The following is a 23,459-nucleotide window of genomic DNA, read 5'->3' as shown; positions in this document are numbered from 1 at the left end:
CGTAGAGGAGTAGACCTTGAGGCCAAGGACTGCGAAGAGCATTCACCGCTTCTGCTCCCTCCGAAGGAAACCGGGAGTAGAAGCGAGGCAGGTGGTGGTTGGTGCTGGAGGCAAATAGGTCCACCTGAGGTCTCCCGAACCGACGAGACAGCTGTTCGAATAGATGCGGAGGGATGCTCCATTCTGTGTGGTCTATCCGGAATCGACTGAGGGAGTCGGCCTGGAGGTTGTCTTTCCCGGCAATGTAGTCCGCCCGAAGAGAGGACAGGTGAACTTCGGCCCACAGTCCTAGACGGAGAGCCTCCCTCATCAGAGCCCGTGAGTGAGTTCCGCCTAGCCTGTTGATATGCGTCTTGGCCGAGATGTTGTCCGTGAGGACCAATACATCCCGGCCTCGGACGTGTGGCAGGAACTTCCGGAGTGCTAGGTACACTGCTCGTAGCTCGAGGACATTGATGGAAAGTACTAGTTCGCTCGTTGACCACAGACCTTGTGTCGAAAGAGACTCGAGGTGGGCTCCCCAGCCGATGAGACTTGCGTCGGTTGTTAAGACTACTCTCCGGGGCTCGTGGAATCTGCAGCCCTTGGCTATCGCTGGTGAAGTCCACCAAAGTAGAGAGGAGATCACGGGAGGAGGAAGCTGGATAGTCCGCGAGGACCGTGTAGACGGGGTTCGTTGAAAGGGGAGTAACAGCCACTGGAGCTTTCTGCTGTGGAGGCAAGACCAAGGAACGATCCCGTAAGCGGACACCATTTTTCCCAGTAAGGTGGAGAGGTCCGCCAAGGAAGCTGATCTACGACTGCGGACTTGTGCCGCTAGGGAAGACAGGCTGGCTTGTCTGTCCTGGGACAAAGAAACCTCCACAGAAATTGAGTCAATCACCGCCCCTAAATGTTGAATGCGTGTAGTTGGCGCTAGGTGGCTTTTAGCCCAATTTACAGAGAAACCATGTGATTGCAATATATGGATAGTACGATTGACATCCAACTTAGCCTGATCAAGAGAACGAGACAGGATGAGGATGTCATCCAAGTAGAACATGGCTCTGACAGGGATGGAGGAAATATGAGCCATAAGGGCCGCCATCACCTTGGTGAACACCCTAGGGGCGGAGGATAAGCCAAATGGTAGGGCCGTGTATTGAAAATGGCAATCATTGTGACAAAACCGAAGAAATTTGCGGTGGGCCGGCCTAATTGGGATGTGGAGGTAGGCCTCGGTTAAGTCTATAGATGTCATGAAGTCGTTCAGTCTAATCCCTTGGAGGATAGTCTGCAGCGACTGCATCTTAAACCGGCGATAAACAATGTGCCGGTTTAAGGATTTTAAGTCCAGTATGGCTCGCCAACCGCCAGATGATTTGGGAACCAGAAAGAGTCGGGAATAGAAACCCTGTGACCGCTCAGCGTGAGGGACAGGCTCAATAGCCTCAATTTCCAGAAGGTGTTGGATAGCCGAATTGATGCGAGCGACTTTGATGTGATCCCGGGAGGGAGGACATCGCAAGAAAAAGTTTGGAGGGATAGAACGGAACTCCAACGAGAGTCCGAAACGAATAGTGGACCTGACCCAGGCGTCTGAGACGGAACAGTCCCAGATGTCAGCAAATCGGGAAAGCCGGCCCCCTATTGAGAGGTTTAGCAGAGACCTATCGGGCTCTGCGGAAGGGCCGACCCCTAGCCCCTCGGAAGGCCCGCTTAAACCCAAATCTGGCCCCTTGTCTAACCTGGTTGTCCTGGAGGGAAGGACCTCTGGAGGGATAGGGGCGTTGAGACCGCTGGGCTGAGAAAGAGGAATCTGAGGAACGAAAGGAATGAGAGGGACGAAAATAGGGATGGGCCTTATTGTCCGGGCGACGATTCAGAGAAGGGAGTACCTTGCGGTGGTCCTTGGTCTCCACGAGGAGCGGGTCCAGTTGGGAGCCAAAGAGTTTCTCGCCAGAAAATGGTGCGGAAGCCAATCTCCACTTGCTTCTGATATCAGCTTGCCAGTTGCGAAGCCATAAAAGGCGACGTGAAGTGACTGTAGATCCAATGGCCTTGGCAGAGAAGCGGGCCGCGCTGAGGGTTGCGTCGGCAGAAAATTCAACCGCTGCTAAGATCTTATTCAGGTCCTGATGCGAACGGTGATCGGCAGCTGGGAGGCGAGCCTGCAACTGTCTCAGCCAGAGAATAGTTGCTCTGTTAAAGAACGATGCAGCCGAGGAAGCCTGCACTGACCAAGCTGAGGATTGATGGCCTTTAATCAAGGTTCGCTCAGCCTTCTTTTCCTCGGGCCTCAAGCACTCCTCAGGAGGACCTGTGAAGGGGGAAGCAGAAGACAATGCCAAAACAGGCTGATCAATTGAAGGGACCTGTAAGAGTTGAGAAAATTCAGGAGCCACATTGAAAAAACGTTTGTCTAAGTTATTGGGAACAGGTCCAGATCCTGGAAGGGACCATTGTCTGCTGACCACATCCGAAAACAATTTTGGAGCAGGCACCACTTCCTTCTGAATTGAAGGTTCCTGGAAAAGGGCCTTGGCAGGATCCCCCGAAGTGGAAGCCGTGGCGTCTGCAGAGGAGGAAGAAGAAGCAGAAGAAGATAATCCAAGGCCAGTGACCATTCTAGCCTTGTGAAGTAACGAGCGAAACATCTGTGGACGGAAGAGGCCTATGAATGCAGGTTGGTCGGGTTCCAGGCCATCATCGTCTGACAGGTCTTGATCTGCCACGATTTCGCCCTCTGAAAGGGAGCCTTGGCTGACCGAATCATCCGGATCATTAGCCTCAGGGACGGGATCAGCCTCATCCTGGGAGGAAAAACCTCCCGATTGGTGCTGTTGGGTGAGAGGGGCAGAAGCCACAGAAGGTGGAGCAGATCGTTGTTGAAGTCCCTGGGAAATACCCTGGTGAATGGCCTCTGCAATGAGGGCAGCTAATGCGGGGGTAATCTCCGGTAGAGGTTGGGGCCCTTTTTCAGAAGTCATGATAGGATGAGCAGGCGAAGCCTGGATGGCAGAAACTGAGGAAGCAGGGACATCTTGGGGCCCCGGAAAGACGGAGGCTGCCTCTGAGTCACAATTAAAGTCTCCCCCAACAGATCTATCTGGAGACAAGGATGGGGTTGGCCTCTGGGTAGGAGGATTCGAAGGGGGAGGGTCATCAGGAAGACCTTCGGCCTGCTTAGGTGATTCCTGCAGGCCTGCAGCGGCTTGGGCCTTATGGAAGGCCCGCTCAATAGCCTTATGCCGCCTTTCTTCCTCCCGAGATTGTTTAGATGAGGAGATTCGGGAGGAAGTTCCGGCGCTCTTAGCCCTGGATTTGCTTGGCGGCCCTCTTGATGTCCCCTCCTCGGGGTCTTCATCCCGGGGCCTCTTCCCTTTACCGCGGGCCTGGCGGGAATGGTGGGGTTTAGATGCGTCCGCCATCTTGGATAGGAAGCCACGCGGTCACCAGTGCGCAATAAAAAAATTTAGAAATCCCCAATACTTGCGGTTAGGCCTCCGGTCTTAGTCGGGCCGATGGGAAAGTCGCTAGCCTGATGGCTAATAGCGCGACCTGCGGCTGAAGAACGAGCGCCCAGGCCTCTTGAAGGCGGAGCGAATGGGCGCGCCAAGGCCGTTTAGAAAAGGCGGATCGAATCGCGCCTAAAAGTGCTGGGCTCCAAGCCGTGCGCAGCGTTCTTTTAACAAGAAATTCACCCGGAGGAGACCCCAAGAGAAATCCGAGGGGTCTGAAAAGAATCCTCCGCAGCTATTTGAGGCTGCGGGAAAGCCGGGAAGCGCGGCGGAGCGAACTCACGCCCGCGCCTATGTAGCCGCCAGCAGTTTAAAATCTGATTAACCAAGCCAGGGGAGCAAGCGAAAGGAGAAAACCAGTCCGTTCCGAGTCAGAAAGCCAAGAAAACAATTGATTATTAGGAAGCACTCTAAGACACGACTCTGTCCTAACAGACCGAGCCGAAAAACTGAAGAAAGGCAGGAGGAGGCGGGTCTAAGGTTTTCAGTGGGCTCGGTCCTACTAATCAGCACTGCAGCAACACCCATGCATGACTACCGTGACAGCCAATAGGAGAATCCTATTGTAGTTCCAATTTATCATAAACCGACTATTATCCTATATATGCTCTATTGTGCCTTTCATTATTTGCCTATCACAGACAATCTGTTGTCTGTCACAGACAATCCATTATTAGTTTGTTTGTGCTTTCAAGTCAATGTTCATTCCTGATAACTGCCTAGTCACTGCAGTTTTCTTGGCAAGATTTTTTACAAAAGTAGTTTGCCATTGCCTGCCTCCTAGGGCTAAGAGAGAATGACTGGCTCATAGAGCTATTGCATGCACTTTTCCCCTGATCTTTTAAGTCTTAGTTCGTTTTTTAAAATTTAAGTATGAACTTGAAATCCAAATCAGAACAGTGCTTGATGATACAATGCAAGGAATATTCCATATGGAACCAAAACAAACTCATTATTGTAATAAGCATATGCCGTATTAGACTAACAATATAGCACATTCACCACAATATGAATCTCAATGGAATGTAATTTAATTTATACTAAAATGCGTCTGTTAAAGAAGCATTATATGTTCAGATCTACATAAGAAATATTAGATGCCTTGGAAAATAACACTAGAGTTTATCCAGAGGTTTTGAAAATTCCTAATCTTTGAGGGGAAAAAGACTGTTACAGAACATTCAGACAGATTTACAGTTTCCAGGATTTAAACATAACAAGCTGTTTTTAAGTTAATGCCTTGTTCAACCCAAACAAATGCCATCATTACTTACTCAATTCCTATGAAGAATGCAACTGAACAAATTCACATAGCAGTCCAGTAGTGCTAACAAACAATAGTCATTTATTTATTTGCATATCACCACAAATCCCAATTTTCTAGCCTCTTGGGTGGATGGCATAAATTTCTGTCACTTAATCAACTGCCTACAGCAGGTATGTCAAACTCAAGGCCTGGGGGCCAGTTCCAGCCCGCGGGATGCCTAGATCTGGCATGCGGGACCTCCCTGGAAACAGCGAAGGACCAGCCCGCAGTGCCTCTGCCAGTGAAAATGAAGCTCAGCTCTGTTTCCACTGGTAGTGGGTTGCAGGAGGCCGTTGCAGGCGAAAGCAGAGTTTGGGAGCCCGTTTTCGCTGGCACAACACACGGGCCACCACAGGCGCCCTCGACACGAGTGACATTCAGCTGGCCATGCCCACCCCAGCCTGAGGTCTGATGTGGCCCTCAATGAAATTGAGTTTGACACCCCTGGCCTACAGTATGAAATCCATATTAAACTAGTGGGCAAGAAGGGCTCTTTTTTGGCAATGCCTTTGTTATTGTTGCCAGTCAAGTTACACTAATTTTTGGGAGGCAGTAAGAAAGCCTAAAACAACCCTCAAGAAAGTCTAAGGCAATCTTTAAACTGTTCTGTTTGCTCAGTTGCAATACATATGATATTGACTTTCTTTATTCACCTAATGTTATTGTTCTCACAAAGCACACTATTATTTGGCCAGTGCTACTTCTGGTTATTATCAGCAATAAAATAACATTTTAATAGTCATATTAGGGTATCTTATTGTTTTAAAATTATTGCTGGCACACATTGAGAATTAATAATGTTAGGAACCACTGGGAAAGTTCTACACAATAAATTATAATGAATGAAGAAAAATAATATAGTCTGCGAGATAATTAATAAAGTAAGGCTGATTTGCGGCATTTTTCAAGAACAGCTATCCTGCTTTATGGTTCTGCTGTTTCTATGAGCCAGTTGGATGGCTCTTACAACAATATTCCCATTAGATTCTTACAAAGCCAAGTACAGAATGTAATATATTTAGCAAATTAATGTGAAAAGAACCAACAGCAGCATGACTTTTGCCATTTAAAGCTATTTGCTTCTGTTTACACTACAGTGATAATTAATGGGTTTCATATTGTGCTACTGGCGATCTGTTAATAGAAGAATTCTGCTTGGATAAAATTGTGTCCAATTTCTGAAAATAAAATGAAACAATTAGGAAAATCAAGATTTTGAGGCCATATTTGTGCGGACATTCAATTATTGTATAGTTAACCACAATTGCATCCCATAAATATATGTAAATGTGATTCTATAAATGAATGTTAATGGTTTTACTTGCCAATGTCCCAACTTCAAGGGTTGTAGCTTGAAGTAGCTACCATGATCAATAAGATCTAGTCTGCCTAGAATGGTTTTATAATTAAACAGATTTGCTTGATATAGTTCATCCAAGATATTTGTTGCCTAAGGAAATGGCAAAAAGATTCTTGCAAAAATGTATTACAAAATACATTTGTATAGAAATATATTGGAAGGACAACTGAACCTTTTGTATTGATATAAACACATCAAAGAAATGCAGACATCTTCTGCAAACATCCAAGCTTTTCTACTGCTTCTTGATTTGGCAGTTTCATTCTCTATAACGGTAGGATTACCCTTTGACATTTGCTGGTGTAGGAATATAGTTAAGCACTCCAAAAACATTAATCCAAGATTAATCCAAACATTAATTCCATATTCTTAAGAGCTGAGACATCTTATAAAAAGGAAAAAATGACTGCAGGGACACATGCAGTAGTGATTAGGTAAGTTCAGAAAGTCAGTAATTTTTTCCTATAAATTACTCTTGCTTACGATTTGTCATTTTTTAGTTTATAAAGTCAATTCTGTTGCTGCTGATCAAATACACTTTTAAATAGTCTCAGTAGCTACTTTCAGCTTTATATAAAGGAAAAATTACTTGTAATTTGAAAATGTATTTCACTCATATATATTGCTATTCCAACAGGACAATTCAATAGTCTTTAAATAAGATCAGTAATAAAATATGAATACAATGGTGTTTTTTTTCTTTGTGGGCTATTTTATGTTTTGTAAGAGTGAGAATAGGGAGGATCAACAAGAACTAAAAGAATGGATGGAAGCAACTTCATTCAAAAAATGGTGCTTTGTTACTGAGGATTCTCTTTTTAAGACTTGAAAGTGTAAATCCCTCTGAGAGTAAATCCTTTGTGACAGTGTCCACAGTATGGTTTCAAAATCCCAGATATACGTACAAAACATTTGTCTGCTGAAATATTGTTTTGCAACTTTAACCATTTTTGTTAGTCAAAACATTACAAGCATGTAAAGCATGTGTCATCAATTACTTCAATATACAAATTTACAAAAAGTATGAGTCATTGTTATAAAAACACCTTATAAGCAAATGATAATTTAACTTAGTAGATTAAAAAATTACAAGTTGAGATAACTCTAAACATATATACGGTACATAATGTCAGTTTGGTGTAGTGAATAAGGCACCAGGTCAGAAACTGGGAGACCCTGAATCTAGTCCCATCATGGGCACAAATCAAGCTGGATGACCTTGGCCCAGTCACTTTCTCTCAGCCCTAAAAAGGAAGTAATGGCAAACAACTTCTGAAAAAACATTGCTAAGAAAACTGCAGAGACTTGTCCAGGCAGTTTATGAGAATCAGACATGATTGAATGCGGGGAAAATATGTTTAGGATTATCTGTACTGTAATTTTTTTAATTTTTTGATATGTAAGTGCCTGGCTATGTCTCAATGGCAGCTATTTTATAAACGGGGAAAAAATCACACATAGAAGCTACACTATCTATACCATGCTCTCAAAATGACCAGTGTACCTACCTACAAAGTAGAAGTTAAAGACTTCTTCTATACAGTGTGATAAAGTTTGAACTAAGTTTCCTTTGTTAGATACTTTGCAATAATACTCCTCTTCTAAAAGTTCACGTTTTATTTTGGGTCTCCTCAACCATAGCAGCATCGAATCACGTGAATTCTGTGTGGTCTTTCCTGGATACATCTATCAAATAGACAAGTTAAATAATGGGGCAATTTTTCTCACCTCATACTTGACATTGCAAACCTATTGTATCTTTCTTCTTCAGGGTCATATTAGGAATAAAAATTCTAGTCTGCATTTATTAGAATAGTGAGGGGAGGAAAACAGCAGATACATCAACTGAAGGTATTCAATTTGTCTTTGTCAAAAATCCAACATCTGCTCCAAGTTTAAATGTTAAAATAGCAAATTACCCATCATCCCATGATTGGCTGATGGCTTTTCTCGTCAGGCAGCACCATGGTTCAGTTCCATTCCACCCTCAACAAATACTGGAAAGGAATGTACATCAATATTCATTTACAGGGCTATTGACAGTACTCTATCACTCCCAAACCTTCTTCACATGTTTTTCCCTGGGGAACTGTCTAGATAGTCTCCATCTGTGACTTGCTCTCCATTACTTCAACCTTTAAAATCCAAACACAAGCACCATATGTTCTTTCTGGGCCAACAGTTTCTCTGGCATTCATCATATCTGTCATACTGAGCTCTGTTTCAACTCTTTGAAGGATCAATAAGAACTCTTTCAACTGCCACCACATGTGAAAAGTTCATTCTTTGGAATTAAACAACCAGCACCCCTTTTTTAAAAAAGTAAACTATTCATTACAAATACTTGTGCAGATATCTGCTTATATCAGTCCTTATTCATTAGTTGGTTATCAGAGAAATTGGTGTTCCATACTATTTTTGACCAGAAATTTATTGACTGAATTAGTTGGAGAAAATAATTTATTCAAACGATGAGGTATTGTAAGACCACAAACAAACAAACAAACAAACGTACACAACCTATATGCTTTCCTCTTTCACAGAATGGCCAAGGTACAGTATATTATTGTATATTGCCCTGATTTTCTGCAATGTTTTAGATTTCTTTATGCAGGAGAAAGTTTTTACCATCCCCAAAGACAGTATTTTTAAATATTATTCAGATAAACATCATCCTAGACAATTACTTCCTCATTGGAATGAAACAGTAAGTTGGGAGGCAAAGTATGAACTACCTATATATAAACATGAACAAAATATTTGAAAAAATAGAAGTCATCTCAAAGAGTAGAAGACAAATTAGCATAATGCACAAATGGGGTTTTCATAATTAATGCAAAGTATTTCTACTTGTACTCACTATAATCATCTTGTGTAAAAATGTAGACAGAAGTATGCTGGAGGTCTGCATAAATGCCATTGTAGGTATAAACCAACATATAAATGTGTACCTTTTGATACAAGTAATGTTTGCAATAAGTTCCATTAATGATTTCTTCTAAAAGTATTCATAGACAGAGAGGCAAGCAGTGGGCTGTGCAGGCAAGGAATCATACACATTTACTAGTATGTTAGGCATTTGATCATAATGTATTCATACCTCTCTTATTCCCATCGACAAATAGTATTTATATATCAGACCACTCTGTACTTGAATAGCAGATGCAAGCATAAAAACTGAGCATGTTTGCTTTACAATCCACATATGATATGCTTTTATAGTTATATATAGTATAATGGGACATGGTGGCTCAGTGGCTAAGACACTGAGCTTGTTGATCAAAAGGTCAGCAGTTCAGCGGTTCGAATCCCTAGTGCCACATAACAGGGTTAGCTCCCGTTACTTGTCCCAGCTTCTGCCAACCTAGCAGGCAACGTAAAAAAGGCAAGTAGAAAAATAGGGACCATCTTTGGTGGGAAGGTAACAGCGTTCCGTGCACTTTTGGCATTTAGTCATGCCGGCCACATGACCATGAAGACTTCTTCGGACATGGCTGGCTCTTCGGCCTTGAAACAGAGATGAGCACTGCCCCCTAGAGTTGGGAATGACTAGCACATATGTGCAAGGGGAACCTTTACCTTATAGTTATAGTGTTAGCAAAATGCAAATGTGTTTATTAAAATAGTTTAAATAACACAAGTCATTTTACAGATTTGTTTTAATTCAGATTAGGTAGTAAGGAGAATAAAAATGCAAGGTGACTTTCACTTTACCCAGGGTTATTTATTAACATGGAACTACACAACTTCGCCAATATGCCTGTTTTATTCCCTTTTGCCAAACTGCTATCATTAACATCTAGGAAAAGATTTCTACAGTCAATCTACTTATTTTCAGAAAAATTATTTAAAATAAGTAAAGCTAGAACAGTGTGTGTAAAGAGTGTTTGAATCCTGGAGATTTTATTACTTTGATTAATTTGAATGGAAGCTTCTTAAGATCATATGGAAAAAGTGCACTGGTATTTTCAATATTCTGATAAAACTTGACATTACTCAACCTTGAAGTAGCTCCTTTCTTCATGAGTAAAACAGCAATTTTACTCAATTAGTAAATTACAGGTACCTCAGTCACAGGTGGTTTAGTCCTCAAATTTCACTTCCTGCCTGGACTACTGTAATGCTCTCTACATGGGGCTCCCCTTGAGAAGCACCCGGAGGCTCCAAGTGGTTCAGAGTGCGGCCATGCAGGTGGTTATGGGAGCGACATGGCGATCCTCTGTAACACCTCTCCTGCGCGAGCTGCACTGGCTCCCAGTGGTCTTCAAGGTTTTGGTTACCACTTTTAGAGTGCTCACATAATCGCAATTCGGGCATTTGGCAACTGGCTCACATTTATGAGCATTGCATGTCTTGCAGTCACGTGATCATAATATGTGCTCTTCCCAGCCAGCTTCTGACAAGCAAAGTCAATTGAGGAAGCTGGATTTGCTTAATGACTGCATGATTCACTTAACAATTACATTATTTACTTAATGACCATGGTGAGTCACTTGATCGCAGTAAAAATGCGTTAGGCTATTGCTTAATGCATTGTAAGCCGCCCTGAGTCTCCAGAGAAGGGCGGCATATAAATCAATTTTTTTAAAAAAAAATGGTCATAAAAATCAGGTCCAACCACATAATGACTCAGCCATGTTTTATCAGTTATGTTATTTAGAAACCAAAATGCAGTCTCAATTGCGGTCAGGCAATTGAGGACCAGACACAAGTCACTTTTTCAGATTTCAAACAGTCATTAAACAAATGGTCATAAATCAAAGATGTCAGAGTTTCTTGCAAAAATGAAATCCAGAAGCACACATGGACAAACTGATTCAGCAGGATTCATTAACTTCTTTATATACATATATATATATATATATATATATATATATATATATATATATATATATATATATATATATACACACACACACACAATACCAACAGCAACTTTCTTTCAACGTGGTAACAAGTAGAGAGATCAGTTAGTTTTATTTCAGCAGAGAAGATCAGCAGAGTAGACAAGTCCACACACTGGTTTTAGTTTCGTTTCTCTGCACAGACTCAGAAGCTGCAGACTAAGACACGCCCTGGCTTCAGTCTGTCTCAGCTCCCAATCGGCTGATTTAGTTGCTATGCCTATTCATCAGCTGACCTTGTTACCATGTCTTCCCAGTGATGAATATTCTAACAAAAGACACTTCAATGATGGACAAGCTCCTTAAAACTGCCACCAAAGAAATGGACACCATGTCCCTTTAACCAGATTCTGACTGTTCTTTCCATCTCATCATTTGAGTCACACAGATGCCCACAAAGGTATTCCTTCAATTTGGAGGGGGGAAAAAAGTCAGATATAACTAAGTTTGGACTATGTGATGGATGATATCCAATTTCACAATTAATTCTTCAGTGGCTTGTGATGTGTGAGGCCTAAGGTTATCATATTGCAGCATCATTTCCTTGTTGAGCGTCCAATCTCTGCTTAATTTCTCAAAGTTTTGAGTATTATGCTGATAGTAGTGTCCAGTTCAAGAAAACCTCTGTGAATTATTACTATTAGATTTATATCCCATCTTTATTTTATACAATGCAAACTAGTATACGTAACGTTCTTTTGCAACACAACCTGTATCCCAAAGAACTACAACCATAAGTTCTCCCTACAAAGCTTGGATTTTGAATTTTTTCATTGATCAAATCCTGCAATGACATTTCTTCAACTAATACTTCATTTCTGCATTATAACGATGAAGCCATATTCTGTCAGCTATCAAGATACAGTGAAGAAATGCCTTACTTTCATTCTTGCGGAGTGACAATTGCTGGAAAATTTCAGCTCTTGAAACTTTTAACTTTGCCATCCTTTCCAAGGAACCCAACCTTGCAATCTTCCAGTACTGAAGATCAATAATGTGACTTACACGTTCCTGTGAAATTCCAAACCTGATTGCAATTTTCTTTTCAATGCACTACCAATTGTCCTTAACCAGTTCACTTTTGGGGGGGGGGGCAACAATGGATAGCACTCATGAAAACCATAATAATCACCACAAATAACTTGTATTCAGTGGTGAATTTCAATTGTTTTGAGAGTCTTTCGATGGTCAAAAATTCAATCACAGGTTATTGTTTAAAGTGCTGTGAGTGATAAGTACTCACTGAAAGTTTCCATTTCTTCAACAAAAGCAACACATTTTCCCCAAACAAATTTCTGCCAATCAATTACTACATTTTTTTAGGTACAAATATTAATAATAGATCAACTTTAATTGAACACTAACATCTTTAACGATGTTTCCCATGAACAACTGATAAAAGGCTTATGCTTCTTTTCTTCTACATGGAAATGCCATAGTGAATAAATATTGTAATTCTATACCAAGAGGATGCTCAAATAAATACCTGCACCTATGTTTTGTATTAAAGTGGAAAGACCAAAAGTGAGAGACTCCAGTACAGAAATCACAGAGCATATTTTGTGGACCATATTTTTATAAGAAATCCATACAGTAGCTACTGTTAAATTCACCCCCCATGAATTTGTGCTATCCATTTAATATAGATAGTTATGTTGACAGGCATCAGTCACATCTTGTGGGGTCCAGTTCTCTTTCCTAATCGTAATTAATTTCCTAACAATTTCTATGGGTCTGGCCTCAGGTGGCGCAGTGCTTAGAGTGCAGTACTGCAGCTACTTCAGCTGACTGCTAGTTCAGCAGATCAGCAGATCAAATCTCACCAGCTCAAGGTTGACTCAGCCTTCCATCCTTCCGAGGTGGGTAAAATGAGGACCCAGATTGTTGGGGGCAATATGCTAATGCAATATGTTAATATGCAATATGCTATATGCTAACTTTGTAAACCGCTTAGAGTGGGCTGTAAAGGACTTTGAAGTGGTATAGAATAAAATAAATTTAGTTTGGTTCCATTTTTTTTTTTGTTATAATGTATTTTAGTGATGCTTTAATTCAACTATTTTATTTATACTTTCAAGTCAAAGTCTTGAAATATAATTTTTAAAGATGGTTCTCAATGACATGATACATAAAAATATTAAACATTTAGTTTAATAGAACCATTCTGTTTCTTAAAATGAAGATTTGACAATTCTTTAAAAACGATTGGAACATTAGAACCTTTAAAGAAGCTATAAGAAAAAAACCATAAATACAGTGGCACCATGAAAAAAATTCCATTTGAGAGGTCAGGCATATTATAAAGGTAAGTCGTTTATTTAAATAATTTAATTTCAAGTCTGTTATGTTTTTAAGGATGATCAGCAGCAGCACTGTCAACTGAGCTTCAAAATAAACTATCAGCAATCAATGCAACTGGCATTATTCATCTTAATTGATAAACCACCATAAACAACTGTATCAATGCAAAATTTCAAAGAGTCTTTAAGAGCCTTCCCATATACATAGTACTGAGTAAGTGCGATGAAGTAGACTTGGAGAATATGTAGCCTGTTAGGTGTCATTATCTTCCAGTACATAGGAAATCTGGACAGAAAGGGCAGTGAGGAAGGATGCTTAGGGATACTGGGTAGTTACAAATTCCCCATTCCCTAATTACAACATGAAATTTTGTAGAAAGTTCTATTTCCTTTAAATAAAAAAAAAAAACCCACACCTTGTGGCTTAGATTTGTGAAATCAGATTATTTGATTCAGCCTTAGTTTTACTGTTCTCATCCATCTGCAATATGTATTCAGATATCTGTACAGATTTTCCAAAGCTTTCCCAAAAATTGTTGAAGAAAACAAGAGATGTTTGTGGGCTATTCACATAATCATGAAACATTAAGACCCCAGCCTTTCTGGATTTCCTCCAGTGGCGTTATAAGAGTATTTAAAAATGTAATAATATGTAGCCTTTTGCAAAGCAACAAATGCAAAGACCATCAAACAACAGTGGAATGATTGTGATGAAAGCAAAGACAATACTAATAGAAATAGGTACTTTGGGTGCAATCCCAAAGCAACTGGAATACGACTTGAACATCATTGGCATTGACAAAATCAACATCAAAAGGTAGCTTTACTTGAAACAGTTTACAATCTGCAACAATACACCATCAAATAACAACATTTGCTTATCCCAGGTCCGTGAGAAGGATTTGATTGGTGGATAAAAATGCCAAATCAAGTCTAAACATCTGGCTAACTGTGCAAACAATTATAACAATATGTAATTATATATGCTTCCCAACTACCAGCAACTCTGGGCGGCACATAAATTTAATAAATTATTATTAGTTGTTGGGTATAGATCGTTCACACTGGGAAAATGAGAGAACACAATCCAAGAAAGTAATTATTGGATTCTGTCCTTGAACTTCATCTCTTGGAATCAAGATCAGTGTTAAGAAAGTATTCCAAGGTACAATTTCTTTCTTTTTCTCCATATCCTCCTTTCCTTTTTCAACAAAAATGACTCTTGGTGGTTTACAGCGCAATAACAAAGTAAACACATAGAAGCTACTAAAAATTAAATAACCATGGAGCAGCTGAAATGTGGCCATTCATTCCCCAAAGGTTCTATGTGTGGAACAAGTCTGTCTTTAGCAGTTTCCAAAAGGCCAATAATTGAAGGGTGCCAAACACATCTTGAGGAGGGAAACTGTTTCATAACATGGGAGACTGTTGCAGACAAACATTGCTTAGTTCCCTTCAACTCCCCTACATGGAGGACCATTAAAAGATATTGTTGGGAGGTCCACACTGGATGAGTTATGTAGTTCATCTCTATGAAGAGCTGGTTCTGCATCTTGCTTAATGGTAGAAAAGAGCATTTTGAATTGCATCTGGAACCTTATTTATATCTAATGCAATGGTAATAGGATAGGCGTTACGTTACATATACAAACAAATATCCCCATATAGAGCATATTGCATTAATCCAGATGTGTGGTGATGACATGAACTAAAGTCCAAAAGAACCCTACACTTTTCACTCACCAAGTAAAAATCATGAATATTCTAATTGGCAGACAAAAGAACAGATATATTGTGCCAATTTAAGCTCAATTATAGATTTCAGAACACAAAAAAGCATCTTTAATGCTGTGTTTGGGATGACACAGGACCATCCCTTTATCCTGGGCAATAAAAGAAGCCTTGGATAAATGACTAGCTGCTTAACTAAAGCCAATTGACAGAACAATGTTAAAACCATACTGAAATGATATTTTGGAAAAGTAATCTCCAAGAGGAATGGGGATGTTTCTAGCCAGGGCAATCGTGAGCTAGCCGGCCAGATAGTCCAGAGGGTATTTGCACAAATTCACAGTTCCATGAGAGCAACCCTCTTTAATGAAATCAATGAAGGAAGATTCTAAATGATTACTTTATGTCCCCTTTGCAGCTGCTTGGGCATTCTTCTTTGCTTCTGGCAGCATTCCAAGCCTCTGATTCTGTTGCCTTCTCTGGAACAAAACGAATTCTTGAGCCAACAGATCAGGGTAACTTTAACAACAACCAAGAGAGGCAAAACAAAACCCACAATTACTCAAGCATACAGAAAGCCAGCATATTTTATCTCTTCTGTAATAAATACTAGATTTTCAACAGAAAACGTGGGTCCTACCTAATAGAGCTGGACAAACTATTTCTTGGCTTCCGTACTCAATCCACATCTCTACGACTTATAAAACTGTAAAGGACAGTTTCTCAGGAAACCTAGCTATTGTATATTATCACGTTGTGTCATTGGAGAGAAAGTACTACTCCGTAATTGGCATTAATTCTCTAGAGAGAAGTAATCCAAACTTCATCACATAAATGGCTCTAAAAGTATTTAAGTAAAAACTTCTTTATCTGTCTTGCTTTTCAGGCAATCCATTCTCTTTGTAGTAGTCTTGGAGAGTTAATAGTGCCTTTAGATAGCACAGCTTTATAACTGAAACAATTATACTGATTTACATTATTTTTAATAAATTATTGGACATCTAAAGTTGTTAAATTTGATCAGTTGTATACTGATTTGTGTGTGTGTGTGTGTGTGTGTGTGTGTGTGTGTATGTATTACAAACTATTCTAAAATTTTAATTATTTTAAAATTTTAAGTTCCGGAACTCGCAGGAAGTTTGCTTCTTTATATACATATACATATACATATACATATACATATACATATACATATACATATACATATACATATACATATAGAGAGAGATAAGAGGGGCAGAGGGGGAGAAAGGGGGACGGGCAGGGAGAAAGAGATTGTTCCTCACAGTCTGAGTCCTTCAGGTGCTTTTTTGCAAACTCCAAATGGGCTTTCATATGTTTTGCACTGAGGAGAGGCTTCCATCTAGCCACTCTTCCATAAATCCCAGATTGGTGGAGGGCTGCAGTGATGGTTGTCCTTCTGGAACTCTGCCCCATCTCTGGAGTTCAGCCAGAGTGACCATCTGATTCTTGGTCACTTCTCTTACTAAGGCCCCTCTCCCCCGATTGCTCAATTTGACTGGGCAACCAGCTCTTGGAAGAGTCCTGGTTGCGCCAAACGTCTTCCATTTGACAATTGTGTAGGCCACTGTGCTCTTAGGAACCTTCAGTGCAGCAGAAATGTTATTGTAGCTTTTCCCAGATCTGTACCTTGCAATAATCCTGTCTCTGAGCTTTGCAGGCAGTTTCTTTGACCTCGCGGCTTTTGCTCTGCGACAGTATGCATTGTCAGCTGTGACGCTTTCTACAGAGGGGTGTGTTCTTCCCAAATCATGTCCAATCAATTTAATTTACCATATGTGGACTCCATTCAAGGTGTAGAAATATGTGAGCAATGATCAAGAGAAATGGGAGGCACCAGAATTTCAACAACTGTAGAATCAGGCTGCAGCATAACAAAATTGACAAAAGTGAAGGGGGTCTGAATACTTTCTGAATGCACTGTAGATGATAGCTAGATAGCTAGATAGCTAGGACAGATATCATAAATACATTTTAATTATTGTGTGGATTGCAATTTTAAAACCAAGACAGCAGATGCATTGTGCCCTATTAAAATGTTTTAATGAAATTATTATACAATTTTTATAGCTGCCCCACTTACAAATAGAGACTCCAGGTGGCAAGATTAAATCTAGATCAATGCAATACAAGAGGATCGCAAATTTCAGTCCAAGTTTGAACATTCTTGTAAAAACCTTGAAAATCTAATATTGATGAGAAAGAGAATACACTGTGCTATGCAATCACAAAACACAGCTTTCCTATTAAGTCTGAAAAAAGTTCTCTGCAGCAGACCTATTTCAGTTTATTAACTTATGTTCCAAAATGCAATCACGATGCTATGGTTGATGATGTTAAATTAGAGAAGTGATTTGAGTTTAAAGGGACCACACATTTCGTTAAGTAATGCAAATAATCAATGTCATTTAATTAAAAATTGGTATCCTACAGATTAATATGAGACACTCAGCAAATTGTGTGCACCTATGGGGAGGACATGGTCTCTGAAAATGAAATAATTTTAAAATGAATGCAGTAGGATTCACACAATAGGTTTTGTTCTGAAACCACAGGGTCTGGTATATGCCAAGTTCATGCTTCTTCAGCACATGAAAAAGAAAATCTTGGTTTACATGATGGCCTGTACAAGTAAAAAGTTAAGAGGATGTATCTTGGCACAATCCACACAATATCTATTGGTTCTTTCAGCATTTGAAAAAAGCCTTCATTATTTACATCACTAGGGAAGAAAAGAGCAGGTTTAGACAAAAGAGTATCTCAAAGATGTCATCATTTTCGGGGGAAACCAGCCAATGTGGCAACATGCATTCCAACTCAAGTTAAAATTTCAACTCTGAAATATGTCCTTCAAAAACCATGTTAAGGGATTTCTACCTTTTTCTATCTTTTTCTCCTTCTGAGGCGAGCTCCCAGGTTCATGTTCTCCCTTCCCTCCTCCCTTAAGTTGACAGTTTACCACAAACTGACAAATCTCCTCACAAGTTTCAGAAAACAGTTTACCGATGAGAACCTATCCCATATTCATGGATTAAAACTAAAACTCATCACCCAAAGCCATTTTTAGGTTTTCTTTTCTCGTCCTGCCACTTACATGCAATGAAGGAGAAATCAAATTTCTGGAACTGGACAGATTTCCCCCCCTTTGCCGTTTCTGAAGGGAGGAGTGCAATGGCAGAAATTAACCTCTCCTGAGGTTATCTGTAGTAGAAGCAGAAAAGATGCCCAACTCTGCAAGCCAAAGACATTTTTGATGTTCATATGTCATGTCCTGAAAGTTCAAAGTTCTCTGCAGTTGCCATGTAACAGATCAAAGGTCAAGTATTTAAAATAGCTTAAACACCGTTTCTTAGAGCAAGTGACACCTGTCAACCCCAGCCATGGAATCTGCCATTTTGGGAGGGGGGAGGCGGGAAGAAATAAGCAGTGAGCTCAAATCTCAGTTTGTTAGAAGAAATTCCCAGTTTGTTAGAGGAATTCCCAAATTCCCAAAATCTCAGTTTCTTAGGAAATTCCCAGTGAGTTCAAATCTCAGTTTATTAGAGGAAAATCCCAGTGAGCTCAAATCTCAGTTTGTTAAAGGAAGTTCCCAGGGAGCTCAAATCTCAGTTTGTTAAAGGAAGTTCCCAGGGTGCTCAAATCTCAGTTTGTTAAAGGAAGTTCCTAGGGAGCTCAAATCTCAGTTTGTTGGAGGAAATTCCCAGTTTGTTAGAGGAATTCCCAAATTCCCAAAATCTCAGTTTCTTAGGAAATTTCAAATGAGTTCAAATCTCAGTTTATTAGAGGAAAATCCCAGTGAGCTCAAATCTCAGTTTGTTAAAGGAAGTTCCCAGGGTGCTCAAATCTCAGTTTGTTAAGAGGAGATTGCCAGGGAGCTCAAATCTCAATTTGTTAGGAAATTCCCGGATTACACTTGCCAGAAGCTAATGATGTGGAGGGCATCCAAGGACCAACAGTTAGCAGTTCACCAAACAAACGAAGGTGAGAAGAAACATACAAGTGTTTATCTCAGATGGACACCTCGAATCCACTCACGCTGGTCTCAAATAAACACACTACACAAACACACATACACACGTACACCTGTGAGTCCACCTGTCACTTTATCTACCCTAAATAACCAAGGGGGAGAAGTGCGGGGACGCAACGCCCCTTACCTGTGGAGCCGAGGAAAGGACCCACAAGGTGACTGCAAAGAGGGAGGCAACTCTCCGGCCACAGTGTGACTGCCGTCCTGGCGCTGCCATGGTTTTAATCCACCCCTCTCGGTTCCAAGGGCGGGAAAAGAGGGAGGCGCGCAAATCCTGCCCCGATCCTCTCCAACACCTCCTGCTCGAATCAGTCACCTCCCGAAAACACCTCGCGGGTTCTTCGCCGTCTCCGGCTCCCTGACGGTCGAGGCGGGGACGGGGACACGCGCGCGGTCGGAGCGACACCCGAGTGGGGCGGGGGAGAAACACGCAGCCGATTTGCGCGTTTCGGCTCCCACGGAGCTCGGGGAGACGGGACGGGTGCTGCTGCTGCCGGCTTCTCGGTTCCCCCCCGCCGGTTTGTCTGGTTGGGCGAGGGGGGCGCAAGGGTGAACGGCGACCCAGCAGCGCTTCGCCGTGGGGAGGCTGTTTTCCTCTGACTTGGGTTTTCCTCGCTTTTTAAGCCGTAGCGGCGGAGTTCACTCGAGGCGCTACGCGTGGAGGAAAAAAAAGGCACGTTTAAAAAGAAGTCTTGCAGGGCGGGCGAGTGGAAATGGGCGTCGCCCGTCTAACTTGCCTTAAAGAGATACCGCTGATTTCCCCCGAGGAATAGCCTCGTTGGATCGGAATTTTGACGCGCGCCGCTGGACCCCCGGGCAGCTCCTTTCTCCGAGTCCCGATTTCATACATGCGGAAGGCGTGTGGCCGCTGCCCTCCCGCCTTTAACTGGGTGTACGACATACTACAGATTGAGGGGGGTGGGGGAAACACCCAAGCATGGTTTACAAGAGGCGTATTTAGAGCTCCTTCACCTGCCCGTGACCTTGTAAGCCTACATTGAAAGCTGCTACACAGTATTGGCTGTATGGCCTGTACTTTGTGGAGTACAGGTAGTCCTCGACTTACGATCACAATTGAGCCCAACGTTTACGTTCTTAAGTCAGACGGATGTTAAGGAGCGCGTCTGGTGGCGCAGCAGACTAAAGCACTGTTATTAACATCAGCTGCCTACAATTACTGCAAATTCAAATCTCACCAGGCTCAAGGTTGACTCAGCCTTCCATCCTTTCTAAGGTAGGTAAAATGAGGACCCGGATTGTGGGGGCAAATAAGCTGACTTTGTATAAATATACAAAAGAATGAAGGCTATTGCTTAATGCATTGTAAGCAGCCCTGAGTCTTCCGAGAAGGGCAGCATATAAATCAAATTTTTTTTAAAAAGTGAACGTTGCCCCCATTATACGAGCTTTCTTGCCACCGTTGTTAAAAGTGAATCACTGCAGTGGTTAACGTAGTAACCCGGTTGTTAAGTGAATCTGGCTACCCCATTGACTTTGCTTGTCAGAAGGTTGCAACGGGATCGCGTGACCCTGGGACACTGCAAATGTCATCAATATGAGTCAGTTGCCAAGCCTCTTGAATTTTTGATCACGTGACCATGCTGCACTGGTTGTAAGTGGGAAAAACAGTTGTAAGTCACTATTTTCCATGCCGTTGTAGCTTTGAATGGTCACTAAATGAACTGCTGTAAGTCAAGGGCTACCTGAATACCAGATATTTGAGAGATTACTCAAATACAGAATCTATTTTTTTAAACACTATCATTGGCACAGGGAATTTCTCACAAAACTTATTACATACAAGTGGATTTCATTATAAATTAGTGCTCCAGACTGTGCCTGTGATTTTTAGCTGTAGCATAGCTGCTAACATTCATTCATTCATTCATTCATTCCACAGTACCAGATACATGCCTACTCATAGAAAGTCCTCCTTAAGCTGCAGAGAAGGAAAAGAGGATCACTTAAACTACCATCCACACTGCCTCCATGGTATGCTGCAAGGGTGAAATCCAGCAGGTTCTAATAGGTTCTGGAGAACCGGTAGCGGAAATTTTGAGTAGTTCGGAGAAGTGGCAAATACTACCTCTGGCTGGCCCCAGAGTGGGGTGGGAATGGAGATTCTGCAATATCCTTCCCCCAGGAGGGGAGGGAATGGTATCCTTCCCCTGGAGTGGAGTGGGAATGGGGATTTTGCAATATCCTTCCTCTGCCACGCCCACCAAGCCACGCCGACAGAACCAGTAGGGGAAAATTCTGGATTTCACCCCTGGTATGGTGGCCTAATATGTTTCCTGCCAACGTACTCACATTCCCAGTGCTTGTGCCAGCATTTAAGCAATGCTTGCATTCTACCCACAGGCATTCCTCAATGTTCTTCATCCACTTCTGGAACCCACCAGTCCAAGCAAAAGAGCTGCACCAAACAAAAACCATTTTCATATGTGCAAACTGCACCTCAGTGAGACCTCATCTGCTCATTGTACCTCTTATGTTTCATGCTAGCGCTGGTTCAACTTCTTTCTTATGATAACTTCCCCACAGCACATCCATGCTTTCCTCACCAAGGGAACCCATGTTGACTGTCTTGCAGAGAAATGCAGTCAGCCTCTTGACAGTAGGGCAGGCAGCACAACAATACAGTATCCTCTGACGCCTAGCACTGTGCACAGGCAGGGAGCTGCTGGACATATGGAAGAATATATTGCATATAAAACCCACCAAAGATATGTCATCTTTTGATGCAATGTATATATCCTTCTATCTAACATATGCTTCTTTCCAGCAGATTCAACTTTTGGAGAAGCTAAAGATTCTCTAAATGTCAGCAGCCTTCTTGTAAGTAACAGTACTCCATTTCTTGCTGATACGCCTTAAACTTAACCTTCGCAGACAAGATGAAAAAAAACAGCATAGAGGCTTACTAGCTTAGTATCGTATCATAGACATAGAACAACAGAGTTGGAAGGTACCTTGGAGGCAGTGGTGAAATCCACATTTTTTTACTACCGGTTCTGTGGGCGTGGCTTGGTGGGCGTGGCAGGGGAAGGATACTGCAAAATCCCCATTCCCACCTCACTCTGGGGCCAGCCAGAGGTGGTATTTCCCGGTTCTCCAAACTACTCAAAATTTCCACTACCGGTTCTCCAGAACCTGTCAGAACCTGCTGGATTTCACCCCTGCTTGGAAGTCATCTAGTCCAATTCCCTGCTTGAGCAGGAGATTCCATTTCAGACACAAATGGCCATCCAATCTCTTCTTGAAAGCCTCATCTTCTTATAAGAGGCAGGAAGCAGGGTTTTTTTTCTCTGTGCAAGTGTGAAATGAAGACATGCATAGTTTCATGTGCATAAAAGTGTTGGCACCAAGGAGCAAGCTTGTAGTGCTATACCTAGAGTATCTGGCCAGCTGCCTCAGAAGCGTCAGTCATGGCCACCATTACATACAAAATTGGCTGGACTGTAAGCGAACACTGTGATCATGTCCCATTCTTCCACACTTAGCCATCTCCCTGTAGAACCCTTCTTGCCAGGGTATAAAACTTTCCAGTCACTCCAAGATGTTAATATTGGGTGGGCCCAGCTTTGACAAAGCATGGCTGCAGGAAGAGTACCCTATGTTAACTTGAAAGCCAACATATGGTATCTGGAGCACCACATTTAAGGTTGAGCACCAGATATGCAACCATGCCAGGAGGGCCTGGCAGTATTGTAATGTAGAATGCTATGAATTCATAACAACAATAATAATAATAAAAAAATAGGGGTCACATGCAAATTCAGATAATTTGAATTTCAAATAAAATATAGGCTCTAGGAATATATAGGTAATTCTCAATTTACAACTATTCATTTAAAGCTGCAATGGCACTGAAAAAGGTTACTTACAACTGGTTTTCACATTACAACCATTGCCGCATTTCCCTGGACACATGATCCAAATTCAGGTGCTTGGCAACCAACATGTATTTAAAATGATTGCAGTATCCCAGGATTATTTGATCACCATTTATGACCTTCTCAGCTGTCATCTGGCAAGCAAAGTCAATTGAAGAAGCCAGATGTCATAATGACCACATGATTCATTTAACAATTGCAATGAGTTGCTTAACAAATAGCAAAAAAAAAGGTTGTGAAACCCAACTCCAACTGTACTGATAATTGCATACAGTAACAATTAGTAGTTTAACATGGAAACCACAGAACTTATTCCTAAATCATTTAACCCAAAATTATATAGAAGGAGCCCTGGTGGCACAGCAGACTAAAGCACTGTTATTAACATCAGCTGCCTGCAATTACTGCAAG

The 23,459-nt window shown here is 41.5% G+C and overlaps 2 protein-coding genes across 4 annotated transcripts in view; both read right to left on the bottom strand.

Moving 5' to 3' along the window:
• ADAMTSL1 (ADAMTS like 1) overlaps window positions 1-20,011 on the bottom strand; it is a 489,535-nt gene extending 469,524 nt beyond the window's left edge. For all 3 annotated transcript variants that reach the window (XM_087886305.1, XM_034410498.3, XM_087886306.1), the window contains exon 1: window positions 19,280-20,011. In XM_087886305.1, the coding sequence (XP_087742431.1) occupies window positions 19,280-19,369 (90 nt within the window). In that variant the 5' untranslated portion in view covers window positions 19,370-20,011. The remainder of the gene's footprint in view (window positions 1-19,279) is intronic.
• Window positions 1,535-3,941, bottom strand: LOC148115160 (uncharacterized). The gene has a single exon (XM_087886290.1). The coding sequence runs from the start codon at window positions 3,408-3,410 to the stop codon at window positions 1,650-1,652; it is 1,761 nt and encodes a 586-aa protein (XP_087742416.1). The 5' UTR covers window positions 3,411-3,941; the 3' UTR covers window positions 1,535-1,649.
• Window positions 20,012-23,459: the final 3,448 nt, after the last annotated feature.

Source organism: Pantherophis guttatus, chromosome 2 (genome assembly GCF_059756535.1).
Source record: "Pantherophis guttatus breed Tessera chromosome 2, ASM5975653v1, whole genome shotgun sequence".
Taxonomy (NCBI): domain Eukaryota; kingdom Metazoa; phylum Chordata; class Lepidosauria; order Squamata; family Colubridae; genus Pantherophis; species Pantherophis guttatus.
The sequence above is the reverse complement of the archived record's forward strand: the minus strand, read 5'-3'. Positions and strand labels throughout refer to the sequence as shown.